The sequence below is a fragment of the Arvicanthis niloticus genome, chromosome 2 (assembly GCF_011762505.2).
Source record: "Arvicanthis niloticus isolate mArvNil1 chromosome 2, mArvNil1.pat.X, whole genome shotgun sequence".
NCBI classification, from domain to species: domain Eukaryota; kingdom Metazoa; phylum Chordata; class Mammalia; order Rodentia; family Muridae; genus Arvicanthis; species Arvicanthis niloticus.
In genome coordinates this window covers 121,451,590-121,478,072 of record NC_047659.1, presented here as the reverse complement: position 1 = coordinate 121,478,072, position 26,483 = coordinate 121,451,590, and the positions used below count along the sequence as shown (strand labels likewise).

The 26,483-nt window shown below is 41.1% G+C and overlaps 1 protein-coding gene across 4 annotated transcripts in view; it reads right to left on the bottom strand.

Moving 5' to 3' along the window:
* Positions 1-7,358: 7,358 nt before the first annotated feature.
* Positions 7,359-26,483, bottom strand: part of Csnk2a1 (casein kinase 2 alpha 1) — a 36,338-nt gene continuing 17,213 nt past the window's right edge. For 2 of the 4 annotated variants that reach the window (XM_034494402.2, XM_076929976.1), the window contains exons 2-13: positions 26,028-26,182; positions 23,260-23,371; positions 20,558-20,659; positions 20,005-20,055; positions 19,117-19,176; positions 17,134-17,217; positions 16,150-16,260; positions 14,056-14,157; positions 12,644-12,744; positions 11,904-12,052; positions 10,644-10,730; positions 7,359-8,728 (exon numbers count right to left, since the gene is read on the bottom strand). In XM_034494402.2, the coding sequence (XP_034350293.1) occupies positions 8,613-8,728; positions 10,644-10,730; positions 11,904-12,052; positions 12,644-12,744; positions 14,056-14,157; positions 16,150-16,260; positions 17,134-17,217; positions 19,117-19,176; positions 20,005-20,055; positions 20,558-20,659; positions 23,260-23,371; positions 26,028-26,128 (1,176 nt within the window). In that variant the 5' untranslated portion in view covers positions 26,129-26,182 and the 3' untranslated portion in view covers positions 7,359-8,612. Of the gene's footprint in view, positions 8,729-10,643; positions 10,731-11,903; positions 12,053-12,643; positions 12,745-14,055; positions 14,158-16,149; positions 16,261-17,133; positions 17,218-19,116; positions 19,177-20,004; positions 20,056-20,557; positions 20,660-23,259; positions 23,372-26,027; positions 26,238-26,483 lie in introns of all 4 variants that reach the window. The other 2 variants (XM_076929974.1, XM_076929975.1) reach the window with 1 other exon arrangement.

Genomic DNA, 26,483 nt, shown 5'->3' with positions numbered 1-26,483 from the left:
CATGCACAAAGAAGTCATTTTTCAATGTTAGCCATTATTAACTTTCCATAGAAAGTGTTTAGTGCTTCTGAACTTATCCTGTTCCCAGCACTTCCATACCCACACTTCCCCACCACTAGTTCTGTATTGTGACATTCTGGCTGGTCCAGTCAGTTTCCACTATCTCCATGATGGCTGCTGGTTCTCACAGCTGACCTGGTGATGAATTTATGTTAGCTTCTCCCCATTCTTTTGGATTTCATTCATTTTTGTTGGTTTTCCCATTTTATTTTTAAAAGCTTTTAACATTTGACCCTCTTACAATTTTACCGATTATAATGTATTCTTTAACTTGTAACCATTTCCCCAATAAACATAGCACTGCTAGACCGCACACATTCTCTCTGTGCAGCAAGACTTCATTTTGTTTTGGCCAGGAAGCCTCAAACTCAGAACTGATTTCAACTGTCGGAAAACAAGAATTGTCAGGTGTGGAGGTGCACACTTGTTATCTTTGCACTGAGGAGAATGATGCAGGGTTTCTACAAGAGCCAAAACCCTGTCAAGAAACAAGCAGAGGCTAGAGAAGGCTCAGTGGTCAGGAGCACTCATTTTGCTTTTCTGGAGAACCTGATTTCAATTCCTAGTATCAACTTTGGGCACCCACATTCATGTGCACATACTGACACACAAACACACAGTTAAAAAGAAACCTTTTTAAAATGATCATAAAGCACAAAATTTTCCTGGTAAATACATATATAGTAGTCCTCTCATCAATTGTTCTGTATCCAGTCAATCAAGAATTAAAAGTCCCCTAAAAGAAAAATATTAGCTTTGGATTGAAGGACAACTTCTGTCATTCTCCCCTAAATAACAGCACAGTTGCCAGGCGCTGGTGGTGCCAGCACTTGGGAGGCTGAGGCAGGTATGGATCTGTGAATTTACAGAGCATTCCAGGGCAGCTAGGGCTACACAGAGAAACCCTGTCTTGAAACCACCCCTCAAACAATCAACCCTCAGTAATTATCCACATGACATTACACTGTATTATCCAGAGGTGACTGTATGTGGGAAATGTACGAGATTAACTATAATGTCATTTTACAGCAGGAACTCAAGGTTAGGTAGATTCTGATATCTGGGGTAGAATGGGGTTCTAGAACAAATCCTTCATGGATACAAGGATGATTAATTATATTTCATGCAATTTATGATTTTAGAATACTTCAAATGAGCAAGGGCCTTCAGTTTCTGCTGAGATAGCATGGATGATTACACTATAAGTCCTGATTCTTCACTCTCTTACAAGACCATATCATATCCTTTGTATATTATTTTCAATAGCTCTCCCAACATGAGATGTACACATCCTTGCCTCACCGATGATGGGCTTGATGACTTGTGCCAACAAGGTGACACATGTCTATGTGACTTCATCTGGTTCACCATGGAGAACAGGTCCCAGGTAGCTAGCTTCAACACGTGACTCAGAAGGGACCACCTGGAACAAACGTGAACCTGATCCAAATGGAGATGCCCAATCCATCTGAGGATAAATCTCAATCTAGAGCAATTGCCCTAGAAGGCTTTGAGTCCAAGACAATGAAGTGGGAGCAAAAGCAAGAGAAAGGCAGTCTGTTATGACAAAACAGAAAGGGGCTCAGGGATTCCTTGAAAGCTCAGCTGCTGCTGTACATACCACTCAGGAAATAGAAAGAAAGCATGGAACAATTTAAGAGCCTTTTCCTAGAGGGTTTCCTGGGCTATCACAATGCTATTTACCAGAGGCAATTATAGTCAATACTTTGTTTTCTTCCAGATGTTTTCCCAAGGCAGCCTCTACAAGCATCAGGGGGCTGTTTCAGTTTCTACCTTGAGAGGCCCAAGGTGGGGTCTGTCTCTGCTGATCTGTCTCCCATCCTCTGAGGCCCATTTGTATCTAGTCTTCAGTATGTACTTGTTCTTCAAGACTCTTCCTTTCAAAGGTGGGGATTTCCTTTTTTTTTTTTTCTTTTTTAAATATGGGCCTTCTGTAACTTATGATATGCTATAGGCATTAAGGGCACTAAGCGAGTGCCTATATAAATTAGTCCTCTCTACCATGTTGACTGGAATCTTTAACTTTCCAAGACTCATTTACTGCAGTGCTATAGGGAGAATTCAGAACCTTATGCATGCTAGGCTTCCAAAATAAGCTAAAATCCCCAACATTTTCTAGGTATTAAAAAACAGACCAGCTAGAGTTATTCCACGTACATAACCTTGATTATTACTTGATATTATCTGATATTTCTACATAATTTGTATCTAAGTTCTCACTCCAAGTTGTTGATAGAACCAGGTTCATGAGCCAACATCCTTGCTGAGTGACATCTTGTACAGGAACATTGGGGCCAGGTATAGTAGAGTGCACACAACTGTAACCTCAGCACTGGGGAGCTGAGAAAGGATTGCAGCCAAGTTCCAGGTCTGTCTGAGCTACATGTTACATTCTAGGACAACCTGGGCTAGGTTTCTGCTACACATATAAAGAATGGACTGGCTCAGGGCGAGGGCAATTTCATGGTGGCAAAGAATCCATGCTGACTACAGCCAGAGTGACAGTGCCAGAGCAAAGAGCAGGAGGAACAGCAAAGGGCCATTCTGGGCTTTGTGAAAATCAGAGATCTGGCTGACCTGGCAGAAGCTTGTCCTGCCTAACTGCTACTTTTTCTTTGCTAGTAAAGATATTCTTGTCATCTTCTAAAAACTCAGTTTTTCAGAGATCTATAGCCTTCCTATAGATACCTTATGCATACTGTACAGTTACATAGTAAAGTAAGAAGACACCATCTGCTCCTAGCCTACTACAGCCTAAAAGGGCACTTACACTTGGCATCTAATCTGAACACACAGACTATATAATAGGTACTTTTTACTTCAGTTCCACCACCCTTTGAAGACAGGGTTTCTCACTTTGAAACTTTCACACTTTTTCACTTTGAAACTTTGACACTTTCAGTCTGTCCTCAAAGAGATCCACCTGGCTCTGCCTCCCGAGTGCTGGGAGTAAAGGTTCCCACCACCACTGTCCAGCTTACTTCAGTCCTATAGAAGGAAAGTATTAGGTATTGGGACTTCTGCAACAGCAGAGATTGTGACCAAGGAAGGCAAACAGGGGCCCTGTCCCAATGTCAACATGGGTGGCTGCTCTTCTCTGGATCTATTACAGCTTTCTTACGTCTTGGGACATATTGGTCTTACAATAAAAAGTTACTTGCGAAGGTTCTATTTAAAAAGCAGGGTATCTGTAGTTCTGCTAGGTCACTTCTTGGAAGTGGTTAGATTTCTCACAGGGTCAAAGAAAGGCCACAAAATCTATATACTATGTGCTGTACAGCAATGAGCTCCAGAACCCGAGCATCTTCTGGTGCTCTCTCTGTACCCGCCTTATTTAGACAACAGTTTGAATTTTGTATTACTATATACAGGTGTTTTTAAAAAAGATTTCTGAGCACAGTGTGGTGGTACATGTCTTTAATATCAGTACTCAAGGCAGAAGCAGGTAGATAGATCTGTTAGTTTAAGGCCAGCATGGTCTACATAACAGTTTTCAGGCAGCCAGAACTGGAGAGACCCTACCTCAAAACACAAAACAAAACAAAAACCCAAATCTGTGTTTAAATTTACTAAATTAGTTGGGATTACTTCTTTTGCCACTTATTCACTAGGACTCATCAAATAAACATTTACTCATCCTATTGATCCAGTCTGGCCTATGGGTCATAATTATAGCTATAAACTTGAGGAGGAGGTTCTGAGATGTCCCTTGTTGTGGTATTTCCAGTCATTTAGTAAGCACTGTTATTCTATTCAGCCTTCTTCATTCCTGGGAGATAATGACCTACCTACATTTTAGAAAAGGGGTTTTAGTAAGATAATCAGGGAGGTGACTTGCATGTGTGAGAAATAGACAATGACATCAACACAAAAACACAAGGAAAATTTAAAGTGGCACAAAGAGGAAAAAAGGTGTCACCCTAAAGACATTTGATCAATTTAATTTCTTCTTCAATCAAGAAATGGTTCTTGGTGAGTGCTATAGTGCATGCCTTTAATCTCGGCAGTGTAGGTTGATCTGAGTTGGAGGCCAGCCTGGACTACAAAATGAGTTCTAGGACAACCAGGGCTGTTACTGTTATGGTCTGACCCCAACACCCCTTCCCCCATCCCCTCCCAACCAGAATAGCTGTAGCCATTTTGTTCTATGCCTACCAGCTATTTCACATTGCTGCTGTAACATGCTTGCCAGTCACTGACCCAGAACAGGACCATGTTAACCCCATCTCCAGTTATGTTCTGATGTTTGTTAATCTTAGGAATTCCACAAAGCTTTCTGTAGGACCCATCAGGTTAAAGGTCAATATGAACCGTTGGGTCTAAAATGGCTTGAGCACCATTAAGAAGAGTTCAGATACTTCTGAGCTATGCCCCTAGTCTGGTCAGTATCAAGGTGTTCAAATGGTTTGCAGAGAGACTCCCAGACCACAGCAGTTACACACACACACACACACACACACCAAAAAAAAAAAAAAAAAAAAAAAAAAAAAAAAAAAAAAAAAAAGAGACATGGTCCTAGAAGTCAGCCTCTTTAGACAAATGACCTACAACTAGAAACACCTCTTAGAACTGCAACACTAAGAAAATGCCCCACGTATGGTAGAAAACCTGCTGTGGGCGATGACAAGACTAGTGTCCAGGATTTGCTCAATCATTCCTAATATTATACCATAGTTTCTTGTATCTAAGGCTAACTTCCCAGTCCCCAGGGATGTCCAACAAGTCAGAGTTGTAAAATCCTATGCAGTGAATATTTTATAAGGCAAATGAGGAATTTAAAATACCAGCATTCTCCAGTTCTTGACTATGACTGAAGTGAGTAGTGAATGTGTTCTGGTCTGTGTGTGGACTTCACTCAGCTGGTTAAGTCAGATACCCGTTTCATACACTTTGTCAGCCATTTATGGTGGCATGTATTTAAGCTGCCCACTATATTCCCATAAGCTCATCAGCACATGCAGAGCCCATATCTCTAAAGCTGCAAATAGCCCCCATAGCTGTACTGTCTTCAAGGTTCACTGTCTACAGGGATTATAACACTGTTCATCTAAAGGAAACAAATTTCCCTAAAACACACTCTTCTCATAGTGCCACTCAGAAGTTCTAAATAACAGTGTTAGAGGTGAGCAAGCTCTCAGACAACATTTAGTTTCTCTTTCCTTAAAACACAGAGGTCCTGAGGAGGGAAGGGCCTCTGCCACAAAGTACTGTGAATTGCTGGTAAACTGAAGACCAAGAACTAACCTTCCATATCAGAGGACCAGAGGAATTAGGAATTAGCCACTTGACATACATTCTCCCTTCTCTTTCAAAAAGGGTGGCCCTAGGTCTAACAGATGTGACTAACTCAGGAAACATGTGATGTGCCTCTGTGTGTGTGTGTGTGTGTGTGTGTGTGCGTGTGAGAGAGAAAGAGAGAGAGAGGCATGAATGAATAGGATCATGCCCCCATCCCCTTCCACTGTACTTCAATGCCATTGAGTTCCTCCACCAAGATTAAATTAAATTTCTCCCACCTAACATCTCCACCAACCCAGTATGAAGTTCAAATTCTACGAAAACTAAGCCATCCTTTATTACACACGGTGTCGTTTGGAGAAGCATATTGCTCAGGCTGCATGGACATTTCATTGATTTAAATGTTTTTATTTAAAAAAAAAAATAAAGACCTTCATGGCACAACTTCTTCCCAGCACAGTTATGTCTTAGTCATACCAATTACAATACAATTACAACCAATAAATCAAGGAGGGGAATTCTGACTTTAAACTTAAAGGGGAGAAGGGCACACTTCAAAACAAAGTTAAAAAATACTTTCAGATAATTGCCAACACAGCTGTTTTATATTGGCATCCATCCCGCCTTCTAAGCAATACAGACACAGGAAGTGCTGAGAAATAGTGTCCCAATACAAGGTGTACAGATGAGGTAATTTACAACACAGAAGTTGTTACTCTGTAAACCCTGACCCTCCCTACCCCCCAGGCATTTAGATCTTTAAAAACTCTGCACATTTCTGCAGTGACTCCTTGTTTCTTCCATTTACTTTAAAAGGCTCTTAGGTGGCACACCAGAGTCCTCTGTATTCACCCTCAGCTCTTGCACAGGTTTGATGTGTGAGGAGGCCCAGGTTACCTACAGCTGTTCACACCAGCCTCTAACACACCTACACTTCTGAGGGCCCAGGTTACCTACAGCTGTTCACACCAGCCTCTAACACACCTACACTTCTGAGGGCCCAGGTTACCTACAGCTGTTCACACCAGCCTCTAACACACCTATACTTCTGAGCTGTGAGCAGGGTGTGGAGTCCTGATCTACAACTTTCCTTTTCACCTCAAAAGAAAGAATTCACCAGTCTATAAGTGTCTTGTTCAAATCACGATCCAGTGCAAACATAATCACAAACTGCATCTCTGGCTCACCTGGTGCTTTCAGCTCTGCACAAATCCAACATGGTGACCCCTCACAACACGCTAGGGCACACAAGAATCAAGTACAATAAATAGTCACTGCAAGTGGCCAAAAAGAAGAAAAATCACTCTGCAGTCAGGTTTTCCTTTTAGCTCTCTCTATGGTTGAGAAATGTTAAGAAAAGAAAGCATTAGCATCCTCTACTTTTATCATTACATTCGCTAAAGCCACCACCTTGATCAAGTCACTAAAGCCAAGATGGGTTAACAAAGTTAGGTAAGTTAATTAAATTCAACTCCCTAAACAATTATGTTTTATCTATGATGCCAGGTGAGAAAGGCTTATGAATCTATAAAGGTAGGAGAATGGGGAACTAAGATTTTAGGCCTTAAAATATGTTGGAAGATTTTTTTTCCTAGTCCCCACAGGCAGCTACTGTAATGAAATAATAGGAGAAAATACAGAGCTGATGTTTTGCTATTGTGCTTAAAAAACTAGGCTTCCTCAGTGAAGCACCTGATAAACTTAGGTGGTTGGATTACAGTGGAAAGTCCACTTTATATACACACAAACACACAAAAACTGGCGACTTTTCCTATCCCCAATCCCTGCAATGCTGAGACACAGAATGAGTTTATGGCAAAGGATCCTTAATCCCCAGAGACGCTTTGGCTTGTGGTGCTTTTTTTTTTTTTTTTTTTTTTTTAAGGCCTCTCTGCCCTGCCCAGTACCATGGGTCAAATGAGGGGTGTATAAAAATGAGGGCCTTGGGAAGCTTCCATGGTATGGGCTGTAGTCCCCTCAGGTTTGAATGTGAGACACCCACCCAGCGAGACCTTTACACAGGGAACTTAAATCTAACCTTGATAAATAAAACCAAACGTTTATTTACACCAAAGAATTCCAACACTGGATCTTTCACATATGAAGGACAAAGTATTATATATATACACACAGCAAGGGATGGCAGGGCCATAACAAGAGAACTGATAGTTTCCCACAATTACAGGTCTACCATATCTGGTTCACTGGAGATAGTGGCTCTGCTCCTGCCTCTCAAATACAGTTACAACTCTGAGAGCAGGGCTCCTCACTAGATGGCATGTGGAGAAAGGGCAAGGCAGGAGGGGCTAAAGTACAAAGCTTAAAATGAACCCAGTGTGGCCACATCACCTGTTAGCTCATAAGAGTGCTAGCAAGAAACTTAGATGGACAGTATTTCTTTTTTAAAAAGCAATAAATTATGCCCACTAACTAACTGACTTCAAAATGGCCAAGTCAAAGAAAATTGAAAAAGATTTTGCCTTTCCTCTCCTACCAGCTATGAAGTTTGGAGATGAAAAGGGAAAGACCAAAGCAGGAGCCCAGAAAGGAAAGTATCACAAATAGAAACAAAACTAAAATTAAAATCATTAGGGTTGAGTTAGTAAGACATGATTCGTTCAGAAAAAAAAGCTTTTGGATCTGTCTGCAAGTTGGGTAAACTTTTAACATCTTGATGTAAATAAGACAGACCCACCTCCAACAGAGCCGGAATAACCCATGGATACAGTCCTGGAGAGAAGAGATGAAGTGACCAGCCAGCAGAGCAGTGTTTCAGGATGGACTGGGTCCTCCCTACCTTTTGCCTCCCCTCCTTCCTTGATGAACTACAGTTTATAATCTCTGGAGAAGAACATGAGAATATAAGCCCCAAGAGTGTACAATGTAGGGAGAGCAACGTGGGAAGGGGAAGAAATCTCCACCCAAACGCAGCAGCTGGGTCTGAGGCCAGTTTATCTTTGTTCATTAGTGGTGATAAACTGAATTTGGAAGGGGAGAAAAAATTTTGTCCATGAAATATTCCACCTGCAGGTAATTGCTTCAGGGAATCCCCTGAGTTATGAAAAGTCCAAGTTTTTTTTTTTTTTTTTTTAAAAAAAAAAAAAGAAAAGAAAAAAAAAAGAAAAAGAAAATCAGCCTATAATTTTTTTATGACTCAACTACTAAATCCACAAGCAACGGTTTAGACACGGTGCTTCTGAAGTGTTCTCACCCTCCCAACCAGGCGCAAGCTGCATCAAGGAGAGGGTGGGATTCCCCACCTCTGCTCAGGCATCAGGAGATAGATGGGGTGATTACGGCTGAGCGCCAGCAGCAGCTGGGACAGCTATCCCAAGTGAGTTGGCCGCAGCAATCACTGGTGAGCCCGCCAGAGGTCCAAGGGGTGAAGGGGTTGGCACTGAAGAAATCCCTGAAAGAAAAGAGCCATACCATAAGCCAGAGACAGACACCAAACACCCAAATCAGATCCACCAAATCTTCCACGTTTTCCCCAAAAGTTAACACAATATTTTTTTCTTTACAATTTCTCTTGAGCACATTTTGCAGGCTTCAAAGTTTAATCTGTATAAATCCAAGTTAAAATTGTAAGTTCTATGGAGCTGGAGAGATGGCTCAGCAGTTAAGAGAACATGGTGGTTCAAAACCTTCTGTAATGGGATCTGATGCCCTCTTCTGGTGTGCATGAAATGAAATAAACAAGTAAATATTTTGAAAAATATTAAAAGTTCCAATTAATGAACTTAGCAGCCAGCTGACATTTACGCACAGATACCACTGGCAGTCTGTTTAGGGTGCTACAAAGAAATGTGGCTACGAGGACCAGAACCACAACACTACATTTACTCAGTTTTTATTAGATAGCTGTGCGGGCAGTTGCTACCACACTGAGCAGCAAGCAGCATAGGACTTTAACCAACTGTCAAACTTCAATGGTCACTTAGTGGAGAAAGGTGCATTCTTGCCCATAAGTGGTGATTTGTTTTTGGAAAGGTATTTCCATTTGGTTCCTTCTCCATTTCCATCACAACTATGCAGTCTGCCATCAAACAGACAGTTCCCCCACCTCTTCTTCCCTCAATTCCCTGAAATACAAGACAACCCTCCTATCTGTGGGGTATGTGTTCCAATGCCGTAGGGTCCCTGAAACCATGGATAATGCCCAGCACTATATATGTATACTCCCTTTTTCTACATACATATATGCAACAGATTAATTTATAAATTAGTCACAGTCATAAATAAGTTTCCAAACACAATGGCCACTTAGAGGCAAAAATGCACCTTTCTCCACTAAGTCACCATTGTTGATTGACAGTTGTTCAAAAACTTTTTAAAAAGTTATATGAATATGAGTTCAACAGATACCAGACAAATAGTACTTTTGAATCATGAAGTAAAACCATGAATATTGGAGATTACTGTTTATGATTCAAAATACAAGCTGGGTGTATGCCTTTAATCCCAGCACTTGGGAGGCAGAGGCCAGCCTGGTCTACACAGTGAGTTCCAAGACAGCTAGGGCTACACAGAGAAAAAACCAAAACCAAACAAACAAAAAAGTCAAAATACAAAAGATTGAAGGGAGTATAATAGAAAAATCTGTCTCAAAAAACCAAAACCAAACAAACAAAAGTCAAAATACAAAAGATTGAAGGGAGTATAATAGAAAAATCTGTCTCAAAAAACCAAAACCAAACAAACAAAAAAGTCAAAATACAAAAGATTGAAGGGAGTATAATAGAAAAAGCTATACAAGACTCTGTTTAAAAAAAAAACAATCAATACATACATATATACATACATACATACATACACACGCATCTCTTCATGTTTTGTTGGGAATTCAAATGTCTGCAAATAAATTTTTTGTAGGAATACTGTGATTTTGAATACTATAACTGTTGATATCTTACAAGACAGTGTCATTAAAAGTATACCCAGAGCATTTAGTATAGAGTTGGTATATAGATTATAATATGACCACTCACCAATTTTTGATGCCTACCATCCATGTAAAAGTAGGGTTTGGGAGAGGAAAAGAGAGATCCCTGGGACTGTCGAGCTAGTTAGCCTAACCTAATTGGTGGGTCCCAGGGAGAAAGCCCATGGCTTGTGGTGCACATGCAGACATGTAAAGTAACTCAACGAAACAAAGTGGATGGTTCCTGAACAATCACATTTGAGGCTGACCTCTGGTTTCCACCCAAATGTATACCAGTGTTCTCATGCCGACCCACACTCACAAATTTACAGTGAAGAAAGGTATACAACAAATCAGGCACAAAAAGGAAACAAACTAAGAATAGTAACTTTCTTCTACCAACCTGACATCATATTGGCGCTGCTGACAGGCGTGCTGCCCCCTGCCATGCTAGTGGAGCTCATTCGAGCCTGGTCCTTCACAACAGTGTCTAGAAAACAGAGAAGAAGGTTGGTTCCGTTCTGGGTAATGTACAAAACTAGTGGGGAGAAATAAGAATAGCTATCTTCAATCTTTACATTTAATTTATATTGTCTATCACTTCTAGAAAATAAAGTAGCAACTACCTTCACCATGAATCAAATAAATATTACATAATAAACACCTAGCGTATACAAACTGTAGTTAAAAACAACTGTGAATACAATGGTAGGATGTTGAGTAAATATCCATTATATAGCTAATTAAAAATGAAGATGGATAAATGAATGTCTAATGGAGACACTAAATATTTAACCTGGCCAAGACAGCATTTTATTATTAGTAAATTGGTTCAAAGCAGAAGAATGAGTGGGCAATAAGTATTTGTCTGTGTAGGATAGAATAATCAAAAACGTTACTTTTCATCCCAGTTTCAGTTACAGCAGAATGGCCAACAGGCTTTTAGGCTAATTGGAAAATCACCACATTATTCTTCAGCGAACAATCCAATAGTAACAGAAAGAGCATTCATTGTACGTCTAGAGTGGGTGGAAGTAACATTTCACTCACAAAAGCACAGTTGGCTATAAACACATAAACCTACGTTTATACAATAGTAAGACTTGTAAACCTCTCTAGCTCTCTCCAACAAATGATTAGCAAAAGTAGGTCAGGTCAAGACCTACTCTACTCAACCAGGTCAAACCAGCCACTGGAAAGAAACCGGAAGGAAAATAAACTTTGCAACTCCCCTCCCTAACCACCTTTTTTAGATATCGTCTTACTTCATAACCCATCCTAGCTTGGTAGTTACTATGGAGCCCAGTCTCCCAACTATAGAGATTACAGGCGTAAACCGCCATATAAATAAAGTATAAATTTTTATTAAAGCATTATCATGTACTTTTTTTAATTTTCGTAGTACTGTGAATTAAACTGAGGGTTTCACACATACTAGGTTAAGTGTTCTGGCACTGCCTAGATCTTAAGCCTGCTTCCCAAGTTCTGCATGGCAACTGATGTCCATGCCCCCTTGTCTGAAGAAAATGAGGCTCAGAATGGGTGAAGTAACTTCTTGGTAGACTAATATTCTGGGTCTGATCTATAACACTAAGTCCACTGTAAATTCTCCTCTGCCTCATATGGTTTACTGGGCAGTGAAGGGCTACACAACTGGACTCACAGAAGTAAGGGTGCTCCATGGCCTCTCTTGCAGTGAGCCGTGACTGGTGATCGTATCGAAGCAGCTTGTCCAGAAAATCCAAGGCCTCAGGGCTGACAAGGTGCTGGTTTTCACTGTGGACAAAGCGTTCCCATCGCTTACGGGAGTGTCTGTAAGGCAAAATTAGAAATGAGAAATGGGCCACAGTGTACATACAGAAGCCTAACCAACCAACAGCAAAGAATAATAAAATGCAAAGAACCGCCTTGCAGCACTACTGTATTATAGGAGTAGCACCAACAGACAGTAACTGGCAATGACGGTGTTGCTCTGTAGTGGGTTGGCCTGCTGCTTGTATTCTAATGCTAATACTGGTTCCCCACAACTTGCCCCAGAGACAGAGAGCCCACACATAAACCCAAGTGAAAGGGTTTAAGGGTTCCTGGGCCTGGGGGTCTGAGAGAGGTGAGAAGGAAGAGAGTTGCCATGGATAAGGAGTCAAGAAAACATGGCCCTGAGGGCTAGCCAATTGGAATTAAGAGCAGCCCAGATGAAACACAGTAAGTGATAACTCGGGGTTATCGATAGGAAATAAAATCTAACAGCATAGAGGGTAGATATCTGCCCAGCTCTAAGTGCTAAGAGGATCTGGACAGATGGCCATTCAATCTAATGTTATCATGTGTGCTCAATCAGCATCCTATAGCACCAGACCAGACAATTGCCAAAACAAGAGACTTCAGGGGTGGGGGTTAACTTACCTGCCCAAGATATCGTTGAAACGTGGATCTAATTCAATGTTGTACTTGTCAATATAGTCATATAAATCTTCTGTTCCCAGAACCTTGGCTATCCTCACCAACTAATATCAAAGGAAAAAAAAAACCAAAAACAAACACACACACACACACACACACACACACGCATAATATATAATCAAATCAGCAACTAATAAATGAGTTAAATAAACTAATAGGCCCTAAAATAAATGTTACCCCATAAAGTTTAATTCAAATTTTGGTATGTAGTAGGAGGTGGTAGTGCACGCCTCTAATCCCAGTACTTGGGAGATGGAGGTAGGCAAGTCTCTGTGAGTTCAAGGCCAGACTGAGTTTTAGGGCAGCCACGGCTGTATAGAAAGATCTGTCTTGACAGCACACCCCCCAACAGGGCCCCCCCCCCAAAGGTTATATCTAGCTGTTTCAAGGACCACTAAAGCTAGCTGAACAAGTAGAGAACTCTCAGATATTATATATTATGAACTGGGCTAAGGAGGTGAGGTCTGTGGCAACTGTAACTTACATTATTTTTTTTTTAATTCTTTGATTTTTCACTCTATGTAGCACTGACTGTCTTGGAAATTGCTCTGTAGACCAAACTGGCCTTCAGAGATCTGCCACAGCCTCCTGCTGAGTGCTGGGATTAAAGGCATGAGCTGCCATACCTGGTGGGTTAGGATGTGGGCAGGGATTGAAACAAAGTTCACAGTGTAGTCCTAGAACTTCAGTGTTTTAACATTGTAGCTCAGGCTGGCTTGGCACTTACCAGGTAGCCCAGACTCACAGAAGTTTCTATTTTTTTTTTTTTAAAGCATAGAACAGGGTTTATTCAGGGCATGGGGAGGGAGCCAGGAAGGAGTAGAGGTGGAGGTGGGGGTGTCAGTGCATTTCTTAATGCAGGGCATGGGGAGGGGAGGCAGGAGGGAGTAGGAAGTGGGGTGGTGGTCAGTGCATGGTGAGGGGAGCCAGGAGTGAGTAGAGGTGGGGGGGGGGGGTCAGTGCATTTCTTAATGTAGGGCATGGGGAGGGAGCCAGGAGGGAGTAGAGGTGGAGGTGGTGGTGGTCAGTGCATTTTTCTTAATGCAGGGCATGGGGAGGGGAGCCAGGAGGGAGTAGAGGTGTGTGTGTATGGGGGGGGGGGTGTCAGTGCATTTCTTAATGTAGGGCATGGGGAGGGAGCCAGGAGGGAGTAGAGGTGGAGGTGGTGGTGGTCAGTGCATTTTTCTTAATGCAGGGCATGGGGAGGGGAGCCAGGAGGGAGTAGAGGTGTGTGTGTATGGGGGGGTGGGGGGGGTGTCAGTGCATTTCTTAATGTAGGGCATGGGGAGGGGAGCCAGGAGGGAGTAGAGGTGGGTGGGGTCAATGCATTTCTTAAGGGAGTGACATGTTATCACCTGATCATAGTTGTCATGTCCATGGAAGAACGGCTCCTTCCGGAAGATCATGCTCGCCAGCATGCAGCCCAAGCTCCACATATCCAGACTATAATCGTACATCTGCAGTAAAGAAGACAGTAGTATCATATATGCGTTCCCATGCTTGTCACTTTCATACAAAATAGACATTTTTATGTCTGTGAGTACGCTGTCCTCAGAGACACCAGAAGAGGGCATCAGATCCCATTACAGATGGTTGTGAGCCACCATGTGGTTGCTGAGAGTTGAACTCAAGACCTCTGGAAGAACGGTCAGTGTTCTTCAACAACTGCTCAGCTGGTTAAGGGACCCCCAAAAGAGACATTAAAAAAAAATTAAAAATCACTTTGCTCATAGTAAAACATCAATAACACACCTAGTTATTGGTTTGTTTGGTTTTTCTTTAATACAAGAGATGGAACCTTGGGCCTTCCCTGTGCATGCTAGGCAATTGGCTGACCATTAAGCCACATTGCCAGTGTGTATTTGTGTTTAGGATAGGGGGTGAATGCAGTATGTGCACGTTCAGTGAAAGTATCCCTTGCCAAAAAAATCCAGAAAGGGCATGACTGCCTGGAGCTGGAGTTATAGGTGGCTATGAGAACCCATCGTAGGTCTTCTACAAGATTAGTATGTGCTATTAACTTTTGAGCCAACACAGCTCCTCAACTCAGTTTTTCCCCCATTTATTTATTCCCATAACATCCCTATCTACCCTCTTACGCCCTCACTTAGTCCCTCCCCTTCTCCAATGAGAGGGTGGAGCCCCCATTCCTACTCCGGGTATCCCTACACCCTGGCATATCAAGTTTCTACAGGGCTAGGCACATTCTCTCCAACTGAGGCCAGACAAGGATCCTATTGGGAGAATGAGATCCACAGATGGGCAACAGCTTTAGGGATAGCACCTGCTATCCTAAATCCCTATTGTTGGGGTACCCAGAAGATCAAACTTCACATTCACTACATATGTGCAGGAGGACAAGGTCCAGTCTGTATGCTCTTGGCTGATGGTTCAGTCTTTGAGAGACCCAAGGGTCCAGGTTAGTTGATGTTGTTGGTCTTCCTGTGAAGTCCCCCCAGAATGTCCTTGAACTCAGAGAGCTGCCTGCCTCTGCCTCCTGAGTGCTTAAACTAAAAAGCATATGCCACATATGGCACCATACCCAGCAAGGTTATATACTTTAGAGCACTGACTGTTCTTCTAGAAGGCCAGGTTAGAGTCCAAGCACCCAAATAGCAGCATGTAAAGATCTGTACCTCAAGTCAAGAAATCCAATACCATATTCTTACCTCTGTGAGCACCAGACACCACCAGACACAAGTGTGATATTCAAGACATATAATTGAGCAAAGCATCCATACATATAAAATTACATTAAAAAAAAATTTGAAGATTTAATTGTATGCATGAATGTTTTGCCTGTGTGTGTGTGTGTATTGCATACATGATTGGGTGTCTGCAGAGGACAGAGCCACCATTAGGTTCTAGGAGCTGCACCCAGTACTTTGACAGTACTTTAACTTGTAGGCATCTTTCCCACCTCCCTCTTTTCACTTTTTAGGACAGAGTCTTACACTGTAGCCCAAAGCAGGTCTCAATCTTGTTGTAATCGTCCTGCTTCAGCCTTCAAAGTGCAAGGATATCAGTGTGAACCCTCACACCTAGAATGTGTGTGTGTGTGTGTGGGTAGGTGGGGTACTCTTTATCTTTGAGATGTGTGAGGGTTGCTTCTTTCTTTTTAAAAGAATCTCACATAGCTCAGGCTGGCCTTGAACTGATCCTTCTGTTTCCTAAAAGCTGGATTAAGTGTGTACAACACATCTTCCACACCAAGAGAATCTCTTGTTGGTATCTCTTATTGGGTATCTTCTGGTTCTGCTTTAGGTAAATTTAGGACCATAACTTAACACTGCCACACAAAAAAAGGTAACTCATGTATCTTACATTTTGCCTAAAGAAGAACAGCTATGGATATGATAAATGGTTTACTCAAAGCACAAACTGATATTTTTGCAAATTATGTGTAAAATAAGCACAGAAATAATACTGTACTTACATTCTCTTCTTACCTGATAATCTACAAGTAGTTCTGGACCTTTGAAATATCGGGAAGCAACTCGGACATTATACTCTTGGCCAGGATGGTAAAACTCTGCTAAACCCCAGTCTATTAGCCGAAGCTGAAAGGGAAAAAGAGAGAGAAAACAAGTCGCATGTAGCTCATTCCAACACTGGAGTACTCCAGAGTAGGTATCCTCATCCAGGGGCTCACATCCTTGCCAGCACCTCACAACATAATCTCATCCTCATTTTAGCTGCTTTAGTACATGGTCAGTGCACACACCACCACTCTGCACAGCTTGTGTTCACCATCTTAAGAGAAAAGGTCTATGAATAACATGATTTTTTTCGAGACAGGGTTTCTCTGTGTAGTCCTGGCTGTCCTGGAACTTACTCTGTAGACTAGGCTGGCCTCAAACTCAGAAATCCTCCTGCTTCTGCCTCCCAAGTGCTGGGATTAAAGGCGTGAGCCACCACTGCCCGGCTCTGACCTCATTTCTTTTTCTCTCAACTCTATCCGTGTTGCTGTTCCACCATGCCATGCCATATTTTGAGATAAACATACTTTTGGGCAAAGTTATTTGTCGTTGTTCTGTGTTGCCATTGATCTTACAGGTTCCTAGGCACTGAGCTATAGTACCAGCCTTAGTTTTGGGCATAGTGTAGGCTGTAGACTCTTAAAACTCCCCCTACGTACTCATTTTACCCATTCCCTTTTCTCCTGAAGGTAAACAACAGGAATTGAGTTTCTCTTTTCTAAATCAAACACAGATCATCTTTGAAGATACCCCTTTCAAATATCACACAAGTGAAGAATGTGAAGAAAGTAGTCTTGTTTGTTCTCCCACTGAGCCTACCACATTGCTATAATTGGCTATACACACTTCACACATTCTGGACAGCTGTGTGGCAGTTCCTAGAAAGCAGTGTGCTGGGACATGACATGAGAGCGCTGCACAGCTCCCCAGAAGTTTGACAGTGTATTACTTTACCTTTCTGAGCTCATGATCAATCATGACATTATGGGGTTTCACATCTCTGTGCATAATCCCCATGCTGTGACAATAATCCAGGGCCTACAAGAAAGGAAAATGCACTTGCATGAGTTACTGTTTTTAGGTGTTTACTTTCTCTTCTGTCAGTTTTCCTCCTAGCCTTACAACAATCCAGGGACTCAGGTAGAATAGTCACTCTCAGCTACTTCTGAAGAACTGGTTCACACCAGGGCTTTGACATCCAAATTACAACCCCCTCACCATACAACTCCTCCCCTCCCCATGGGGTTTTGCTATGTTGTAGCCCAGGCTACTCTCTAACTTCAGTGTCCTGAGTGCTGGGATTATTGGTGTGCACTGCTCCTTCCTTAAATAAGCATCCTTTCTATCAGAAAGACGAAAACCACACAGCAACTGCACAACTTCTTATCCAAAGCCTTGATCATTTCTACAAACACACTCATTCCCCTCAAAAGAAAGCTTAGCCTAAAGACACTTATTTTAAAGACAGGAATTTCTTTAGTAGCAGAGTGGGGATGAACCACCAGCTATCTGCTTATATGACTATTTTTTCTACATACACACATCGATGGCTGTTTCTAAAAGCAGAAATGAACAGTAAGACAATATAAAGAAATCCGCCAGCTCCTGATCTAGCTCACCCATCAAATCTGAATAGTTTATACGCTGAAATTGAAGTGAATGGAACAACACACCTTTGAGCTTGTCAACCCTGGCCTTTGTCAACCAATGCTATTAGCTAAGTTCTTGTTCTTCCTGAAGGACAGCCTGGGTTTCTGGCTTGTAGAGCTGGGCAAACACATCTACACCTACATGTCCTGTTTCCAAATGAGCCAAAAATGTCTGTACAGGTGTAAGATGCTTTTAGAGGGGGCGGCAGGGTCAGTGTTTCACTATATGACTCTGGATAGCCTAGAACTCAGTAGGTAGACCCAGACTGTTTTCAGAAAGTATCTGCCTGCCTCTGCCTCCCAAGTGTTGGGATCTACAGCATGTACAAACATGCTCAGCTTTCTTTTGAGACTTTTAAGTCTTAATAAACTGGCATGGTATTAACCTATGACTAATAGGAAACTTTATCCAACTCTAAGCAGTTCTCTCCTTATAAAGCTAATCTTGTAACTACTGAGTGGCAAGCTGATTTGTGATGTCACTTTAGAAATCAAAGTCCACTTGTAGTCAGCAATCTCTAAGAAGAAATTTACAATCCTTAGAACAATGACCCTCTGAGAGTTGAGTTCAAGATTCTTTTCTTTTCTTGAGACAGGGTTTTTCTGTGTAGCCATGGCTGTCCTATTATGACCAAGTTGGTCTGTCTCTGCTGAGATTAGAGGTATGAACCACCACTACCCAGTTAAGAATCTTTTTTTAAAAAATCTGTTTGTATCCTGACAAACACTGTAGCCCAGAATAGCCGTGAACATGTGACAGTCTTCATACTAGGATTATAGTAAGTCTCATACCTCCAGGCCAGTGCATAAGAAAAAACTGTTCTCACACTGTCACTTCCACTCCATTTTCTTTAAGGCACTCTAGGGCTGGGGATACAGGTAACATGCTGTTTGGCATGCATCACAAAATAAAAACTATAACAAAAAAAGGCATTCTAAAGCTGGGTGTGATGGGTCATAACTCTGAGTCCCAGAATGTGAGAGGCTCGGAAAGAAAGATTAACAAGATAGGCCTGCCTGGACAGGACTGACTTGTGAATCGTAGGGCAGCCTTGCTTCAGAGTAGGGCTCTGTTGCACAACACCTACATGTTCAAATTACAGTTCTATTGCACCCCGTTTCATAACTGAGATTTACCCAAGAATATATATACTAAATATATTTTAAAACTATTGTTAAAGCCCCTGCTTTCAGCAAATATCACAAAATTAATACCCTGGGTTTCTATACCATCAAACTTGTAAAGAAAAGAATGATTTAAAAATATTTAATAACTACAATTACTCACTTTCAGAATTTCATACATGTAAAATCGAATGTCATAGTCTGTTAACGTCTGGTACAATTGCTGTTAAAGATAAATGAAAGAGTTGAGCTATAAAACAATGCTAAGATGAAAATTTCTTCATCCTAATTAATTTCGACTAAGAACTGATTCACTGATCATGATCCCAAGATTTGTCTTTCAAATGCTCTCTACCTCTCCAAAAATTCACTTTCAAGAGACTCTGAGTCTTCACCCCACACTGTCAAACACTACAAATGTGAATGGAAAGTGCCTCCATTCTGAAGTTATACCAGAATAGAGAACTGTAGGCCACCTGAGGATCTGCATTCAAAGATCTGTATTATACATGTTTGTATTACAGTAAAATCTTACTTGGCCTTTTCTCATTATCTTTTATGATCCATATCCCAGAGGATGGAGTACAGCTCAGTGACAGCTGAGTTGCCAGGCGCTTTAAACCCTTAAGACCTGGGTCCAATATCCAACAGACCAAGTGTAAGGAAAAAGAGCAATAACCCGAACTTAATAATAAGTTCCTAAGGATCTAAGGAATATGCTATTCCTCGTATTATAACTATTATACAAATAATATATTCTGAACATGGTTGCCTAAAGTCAACATGTACTGCCACCTACACTAGTATGGAGACCAGCAAAAACTGTTAAATGAATGCGGTTAAATAAATGTGGTTAGATGTAAATGTCCTATAGTTATTCTGAGAGTACTAAAATACAAGTGTGAAAATATCCAGACATGGAAAGCAGATATTACTTTAGCACTAATAAAAACAAGCAAAATGCAAGCTACTTTTGTATTACCAAATACATTCCCAAAGACTCTCTATGTGATCTAAAAATCCAGTAGTTTAAAATGGTTATGGATGATACCTTGAAGTCTGTGTTGTTTACATGTTCAAAAACCAAGGCAGGGGTTCGTGACTAAGGAAGAAAAAGAAAACACATTAGTATTGGCCCTGACAGCTGTAGTTTTCAGCTTTGGGTGTTGTGTGGGGAACATGACAGTCCTTGTTGCTGTACTAAAGAAATCTTGTCCACTCAGATCATCACTACACTTATTATATTTTGGGAAGGATTTTGAAGAAAAGCTCTCCGAGCAGCTGAAATCTCACAAGGCTCGAGGTGGACCAACCATGTACCTATTGCTCACTGGTACTGGGCTAGCACATTTTGTTTTTAGTGTTATCAATCTTCTAGGAGTAACAGACTTTGTGCGTGAATGAGTGTGTGTGCACGCGCCTGTGTGTACTGAATCTCTTCTTTCAAAGCAGGGCCTAAGCTGGTTAAATGTGCAACTGACTTAGAACATTTAAAGCATTAAATGGTGATGACAACTGAACAAAGTCAGTTGTGCTTTGGGCACAACTTTTGGGCTCAACACCACTGGAGCCCTGATAGGCCTTGCTAACATAACTGTACTTACCACAGGGTCTTTTACAATGTCTGCAAGTGTGATGATGTTGGGCCCACCTCTCAAATTCTCCAAAATCTTTATTTCACGCTTAATTTTCTTCTTTTTTACTGGCTGAAATAGTAAACAGTGAAACTGTATCAGAAAAAAAAAAAAGTATTTCCTAATACATCTCAATGTTACAGTGATACAGAAAAGCTCCTATATAAGCTTGCGGAAGAAAGAAAATATGAGGCTGAAGGGAAGGTTCAGTGGTTAAGAGCAGTGCTCTTCCAGAGGTCCTGAGTTCAATTCCCAGTGACTACATGGTGGCTCACAACCATCTGTAATGAGATCTGATGCCCTCTTCTGGTGGTCTGAAAACAGTGACACTGTGCTTACACCCATAAAAATGAAAGAAAGAAAGAAAGAAAGAAAGAAAGAAAGAAAGAAAGAAAGAAAGAAACGAACTGTGACAGATTCCTCAGGACCTCTGCTTCCAGCACTGTCAGGCACTCTGCAGACACTAAAAAAAGCTTTCTACCCTAAGACCAGATATCCACAGGATTATTTAATTTCAATATAATTATAGTAGGTCATACTTTAAAATCTTGTAAGCTAACATTTAAAATGATGATATAGGCCCTTAAAAAATTTGGGGGGGGGGGGGAGACTTAAGAGAACTGACTGCTCTTCCAGGTCCTGAGTTCAACTCCCAGCAACCACATGATAGCTCACAACCATCAGTAGTGGATGGCCTCTTCTGCTATGTCTGAAGACAGTTTCAGTGTACTCATATATATTAAATAAATAAATAAATCTTAAAAAAAAAAAAAAAAAAAATCTTTTGGGCTGGACATGGAGGGGCACAACCTTTAATCCCAGGCAGAGGCAGGTGGATCTCTTCTGAGTTTGAGGCTAGTCTGGTCTACAAAGCAAGTCCAGGACAACCAGGGCTCTGTTACAAAACAAAACAAACTATCAATGGGGCTGAAGAGATGGCTCAGCATATAAAGGGACTTGCTGACCTGAGATTCATTCCCTGAGTCTGTGTGATAAGTGAATTGACTCTTGAAAAATTGTCACAAAATAAGTAAATAATGTTAAAATAAAGTTTTTAATATATTAGGGGAAAAGAATGGGTCTTCTTCATTCCTTCCTGTATAGTCTTCCTATAGCCCATGTAGCTTCTAATTCAAACCAATGTTCCTGCTTTGCCTCCTAAATGTACTTTAAAAGAATGTAATGTCTTAAAATAGTTAATAGCTAAAACTATTAGTTGAGCATTTGTTATGCCTGTAGACTGCCATTAAAAGATTGTGAGACAGCTGGGCGGTGGTGGCGCACGCCTTTAATCCCAGCACTTGGGAGGCAGAGGCAGGTGGATTTCTGAGTTCGAGGCCAGCCTGGTCTACAGAGTGAGTTCCAGGTCAGCCAGGGCTACACAGAGAAACCCTGTCTCAAAAAACCAAAAAAAAAAAAAAAAAAAAAAAAAAAAAAAAAGATTGTGAGACAAGGAAAGTGCTACAAAGTGTCTGGAAACTTCTATTTGTTTAGTAGCAACTGACAGGTGAGGAGAGTCCCAAGGACAGTGCGGCTCAGCAGGCAGTGCATAAAAGAAAAATAGAAGTTGCATATTGACAGCCCACTGGCTAAATATGACGTATGATATTTCAAACAACCTTGAGCAAAAATCTATTTATTATAAAATTTTTATGATGTATGGGTATTTTGCCTGCATGTACATTGTGCATGTGTGCCTGATAACCTAAGCCAGAAGACGTCATCAGATCCTCTAGGAGTAGAGTTCAACATGGTTATGAGCTGCCATGAAGGCTAGGAATCAATGCCAGGTACTCCAGAGAGCAGCTACTTCCCTCAAGCACTGAGTCATCTCTTCATTCTAGAGTCAACATTTTAAAACATCAGAATGCAAATATGGATTTCTAGATTCTCTTAGCAAAAAGAAAGCATCAAGAAACACTAGACCTGCACTGTTACATGACACTAGTCACCTGCACCTAGGAGCAACTATCTCCTTTTCTTTTGTAGGGGAGGCTGTGTGCACGTATGTGTGTGTGTGTGTGTGTGTGTGTGTGTGTGTGTGTGTGTGTGTGTGTGTGTGTGTGTGTGAATGTAAAAGCCAAGCCAATACTGGGCATCTCCCCGATTGCTTCTCCATTACATTTGTTACAAATGTAACAAATAAACCCCATGGCATGTGCATGGAGATCAAAGCACAACTCAAGCAGGTTTGTCTTAGTCCTAACCATTCATATAGTGATACCACATTAACTGCACTAATGTCATCCGCTTGCCTTTCTTATCCTTACAGAGATGTAACTGTAAGCACAGGACATGGGCACTGTAAACTTGGGAAAGAGGAGCCTGCATTTTTACTCCCTCTCTGATCACACTCTAACTATCCGGTCTCTTGCTTTAGGTTAGATCTGTCAAGCTAATATCAGATGTTCTACTGAGGATATAATGGGTAGGATAAACTACTAAATATATATTTAGTAGTATTATTATATGAATACACTGTAGCTGTCTTCAGACACAACAGAAAGAAGAAGGCATCGGATCTCATTACAGATGGTTATGAGTCACCATGTGGTTGCTGGGAATTGAACTCAAGACCTCTCTCTGGAAGAGCAGTCAGTGCTCTTAACCTCTGAGCCATCTCTCCAGCCTCTCCAAATAACTCTCGACATTGTTTCTCTTCTTATACTCACCTTGAGAATTTTAACAACAGCTTTTTCATTATTTGTGATGTTGACGGCTTCAAACACTTCACTGTATTTGCCCCTGCCCAATTTTCGAACAAGTTGGTAGTCATCTTGATTTCTGTGGATAAAAACAAAGTAACAATGATTTCAAAATATCAAATCTTCCATTTTCTAAAACTGTATTTTTGCCAGACACGGTGGTACATGCTTGTAATTCCAGACATGGAAGTGAACACAGGAATATTTGCATTCAAGATCACCTGGGTCTGTTTATAGAAAGCTTATTGACAGCCTGGGCTACAGATGAAAAAGGAACACACACAAAACGGAAGAGACAGACAAGTCTATTACCAGTAGATGTAACACAAGAGATAATCCAAATGTTACATTAAAAAAAAAAATTTGAGGCTGTGGCTCAATTGGCAGAGCACTGACCTACCATACACATGGCCCTAGGTTCAATCCCCAGCACCATGTAAAACAGACATGGTGATACACACCTGTATTCCTAGCATTCAGGAGCTGAGCATCAGAAGCTCAAGGTCATCCTCAGCTACACAGTTCAAAAGTAGTCTAGGATGTATGAGATCCTGTCTCATTATTATTATTGTTGAGCTTTCTCAAATATTTTTAAATCTCAAACTGTTATGTACTAAAGGCACAGAGCATATAGCTAGCTTGTATTGGGATTTAAGTATGTCTGTCTCCAACAGCTTGCTACTTTCCCTTCAATAATGGATTTGTATGTATTCTTGTTTCATACTACTTGGTTACAGAGTGTTACAGATATACCTGGAAGCAGCCCTTTCTTATCAGGCCTCTTTTTCTACAAAATGGTTTTGATATAATATATATAGGTTTAATTTCTCACCTGTCCTTCAGAACAAGATGTGACATGTAATAAAGCTTGCAACCAAATTAGCAATAGTGAACCATAGGGGTTCCTGCACTCTGTTAACTTAATAAGAACATTAGAGCTTAGACAGAGTAACTAACAAGGCATGTTAATCATTTCCCTCTTCCCTGATGCTTACTTAGAGGCTTGTGCTCTTAATGAGCAAAACACATACTTCCTTTGGGAGACCTGGGTGGTTGCAGGAGTATGAAAATGTAATCCCAGGACTCAGGAGACTCAGGAAGGGGAATAGAAAGTCTGAGGCTAGCCTGGGCTCACTCTAAAAAGCAAACAAGCAGGCAAGCAACAACAAACCAATAAGGCTACTAGTAACTCTACTAGCTATGGTAGTACACACCTATTCCCAGATATCTGGGAGGCTGGGCAGTAGGATAACAAATTTAGGGTTTGCCTAGGATAGAGAGTAAATTCGAGGTCAGTCTATTTAACTTACAAAAACATTATCTCAAAAAATAAAGTGGGGGCTGGTGGCACATGCCTATAGTAACAAATCCTAGTCCTTGGGAGGTAAAAGCAGGATGATCAGAAGTTAAAGCTTATTTTAAGTACATGAGAATCTGTCTCAAAATACATCTTCCCCCTCAAGAAAATGGAGCTGGAGAGATGACTGAGTGATAAAGAGCTCTTGGTTTTAGGGAAGACCCAGCTTCAGTTCCCAGCACCCACATGGTGGCTTATAACCATCTGTAAACTTCAATTCTAGGGGACCTGACCTCATCTCCTGATCTCTAAGAACACTAGGCAAAACCTGCATGCGCATATATATATATATACACACATACACGCATATATATATATATATATCATCTCTATATATGCATATATCTCTCAAATGGACTGGCAAGTAAGGTGGTTTAGAAGATAAAGGCCCTTGCTATAGAAGACCCCAGTTCCATTCTCTGGTCCCATACAATACACAGAGACCCCTCTCAAATAAAAAATGTGTAATAATTCTAACACACACCCCATAAAATAAGATGAAAAACTTGACTGAAAGTTAGCTCCATTAACGAATCTCAGCATGAATCTCTGATGCATAACCTGAGTGTGCTGGTGTACACCTGCAATCCCAGCTCTGGAGAGTGGAGGCAAGAAGACTAAAAATTCAATGTCATCCTGGGCTAGAAAGCAAATTTGAGGGCAGTCTGAAAGACTGGAGATATAACCAGGCAGTTGAGTATCTGCCTAAGGTCTATAAGGCCCTAAATTTAATACTAAGTAATTAGGGGGGTGGGTGGGGGAGGCGCTAAATTCTATTTATTCTTATAATGCAGTGTGTACCATTATCAGCCATTCATTTTTCTCAAGCAGTTAAAAAGAGAAAAGACAACATGAGCTAAGGACGACGAACAATATTATCAGGTCTCTTTCTGTTCGTTGTGTTCTCTCATACAAGGGCATATAAACTAATACAAAGAAGCAAATAGCACCAAGCAAACATTCAAAGGGGGCTCTCAAGCACCATTTCAGCTGAGCTAAGAGTAAGGCACTTGATTTGAAGATAAGGTTAAAGATAAACAGAGGTTTAACTAGAGTTCAAAGTCTGTGCCATCATAAAATTGTTAAGATTGTCAAATAGTGATAACATTTATTAGTTTGTACCACGGTTCTTGATGATATCTCTAAGAATGTTTCCTATCTTGAATGCAGAGGAGCCACAGTCACCTTTACCTCAGAAGCCCAGGCAAGTCCCCTACTTGTGATCTACCTGCAAACCTACAAATTAGGCTACCAAATCAGCAAGCTTATCCTTGTCCTTGAGCTTTGGACAGGTCAGGGAAGGCTTGCTAACAGGGTCAACAAATCTACAAGTTATATCACTTTGGGTGAGTACAGAGAAGTAAATAGAAATAATTACCCCCATTCCACCACGTGTGATTCATAGTCCCAGTACTCTCGGGGTCTGTGTGTGTTAACATCTGTGTAAACTCTGGCCCTGCTTGGCACGGGTCCCGACATGTCAGACAGGTTGACAGACAAAGCTGAACTCGATGTTTGAAGATCTGGTAATCACTGTGTTCAAAAGCAGAAGTTGGTAAATCTTTGTTTCAGACCCTTTTTCTTCAAACTGCAGAAACAAAATGTTAAAAGATTTTTTAAAAAGATAAATATTTTTTCAAAGTATATTGCCAAGAAAACTATTTTACTAATAATAACGGTCTCAAATATACAGCTGTGCTAAAATGTCTCAGCTGTGCCAGAACTGATACTGAACCTAATCAAATCTGCACAGTAGCCTGTAAGCTGTACATAATGTTTGAATAGTCTTTTTTTTTCCCCTTTTTTTTTTTTGGTTTTTTCAAGACAGGGCTTC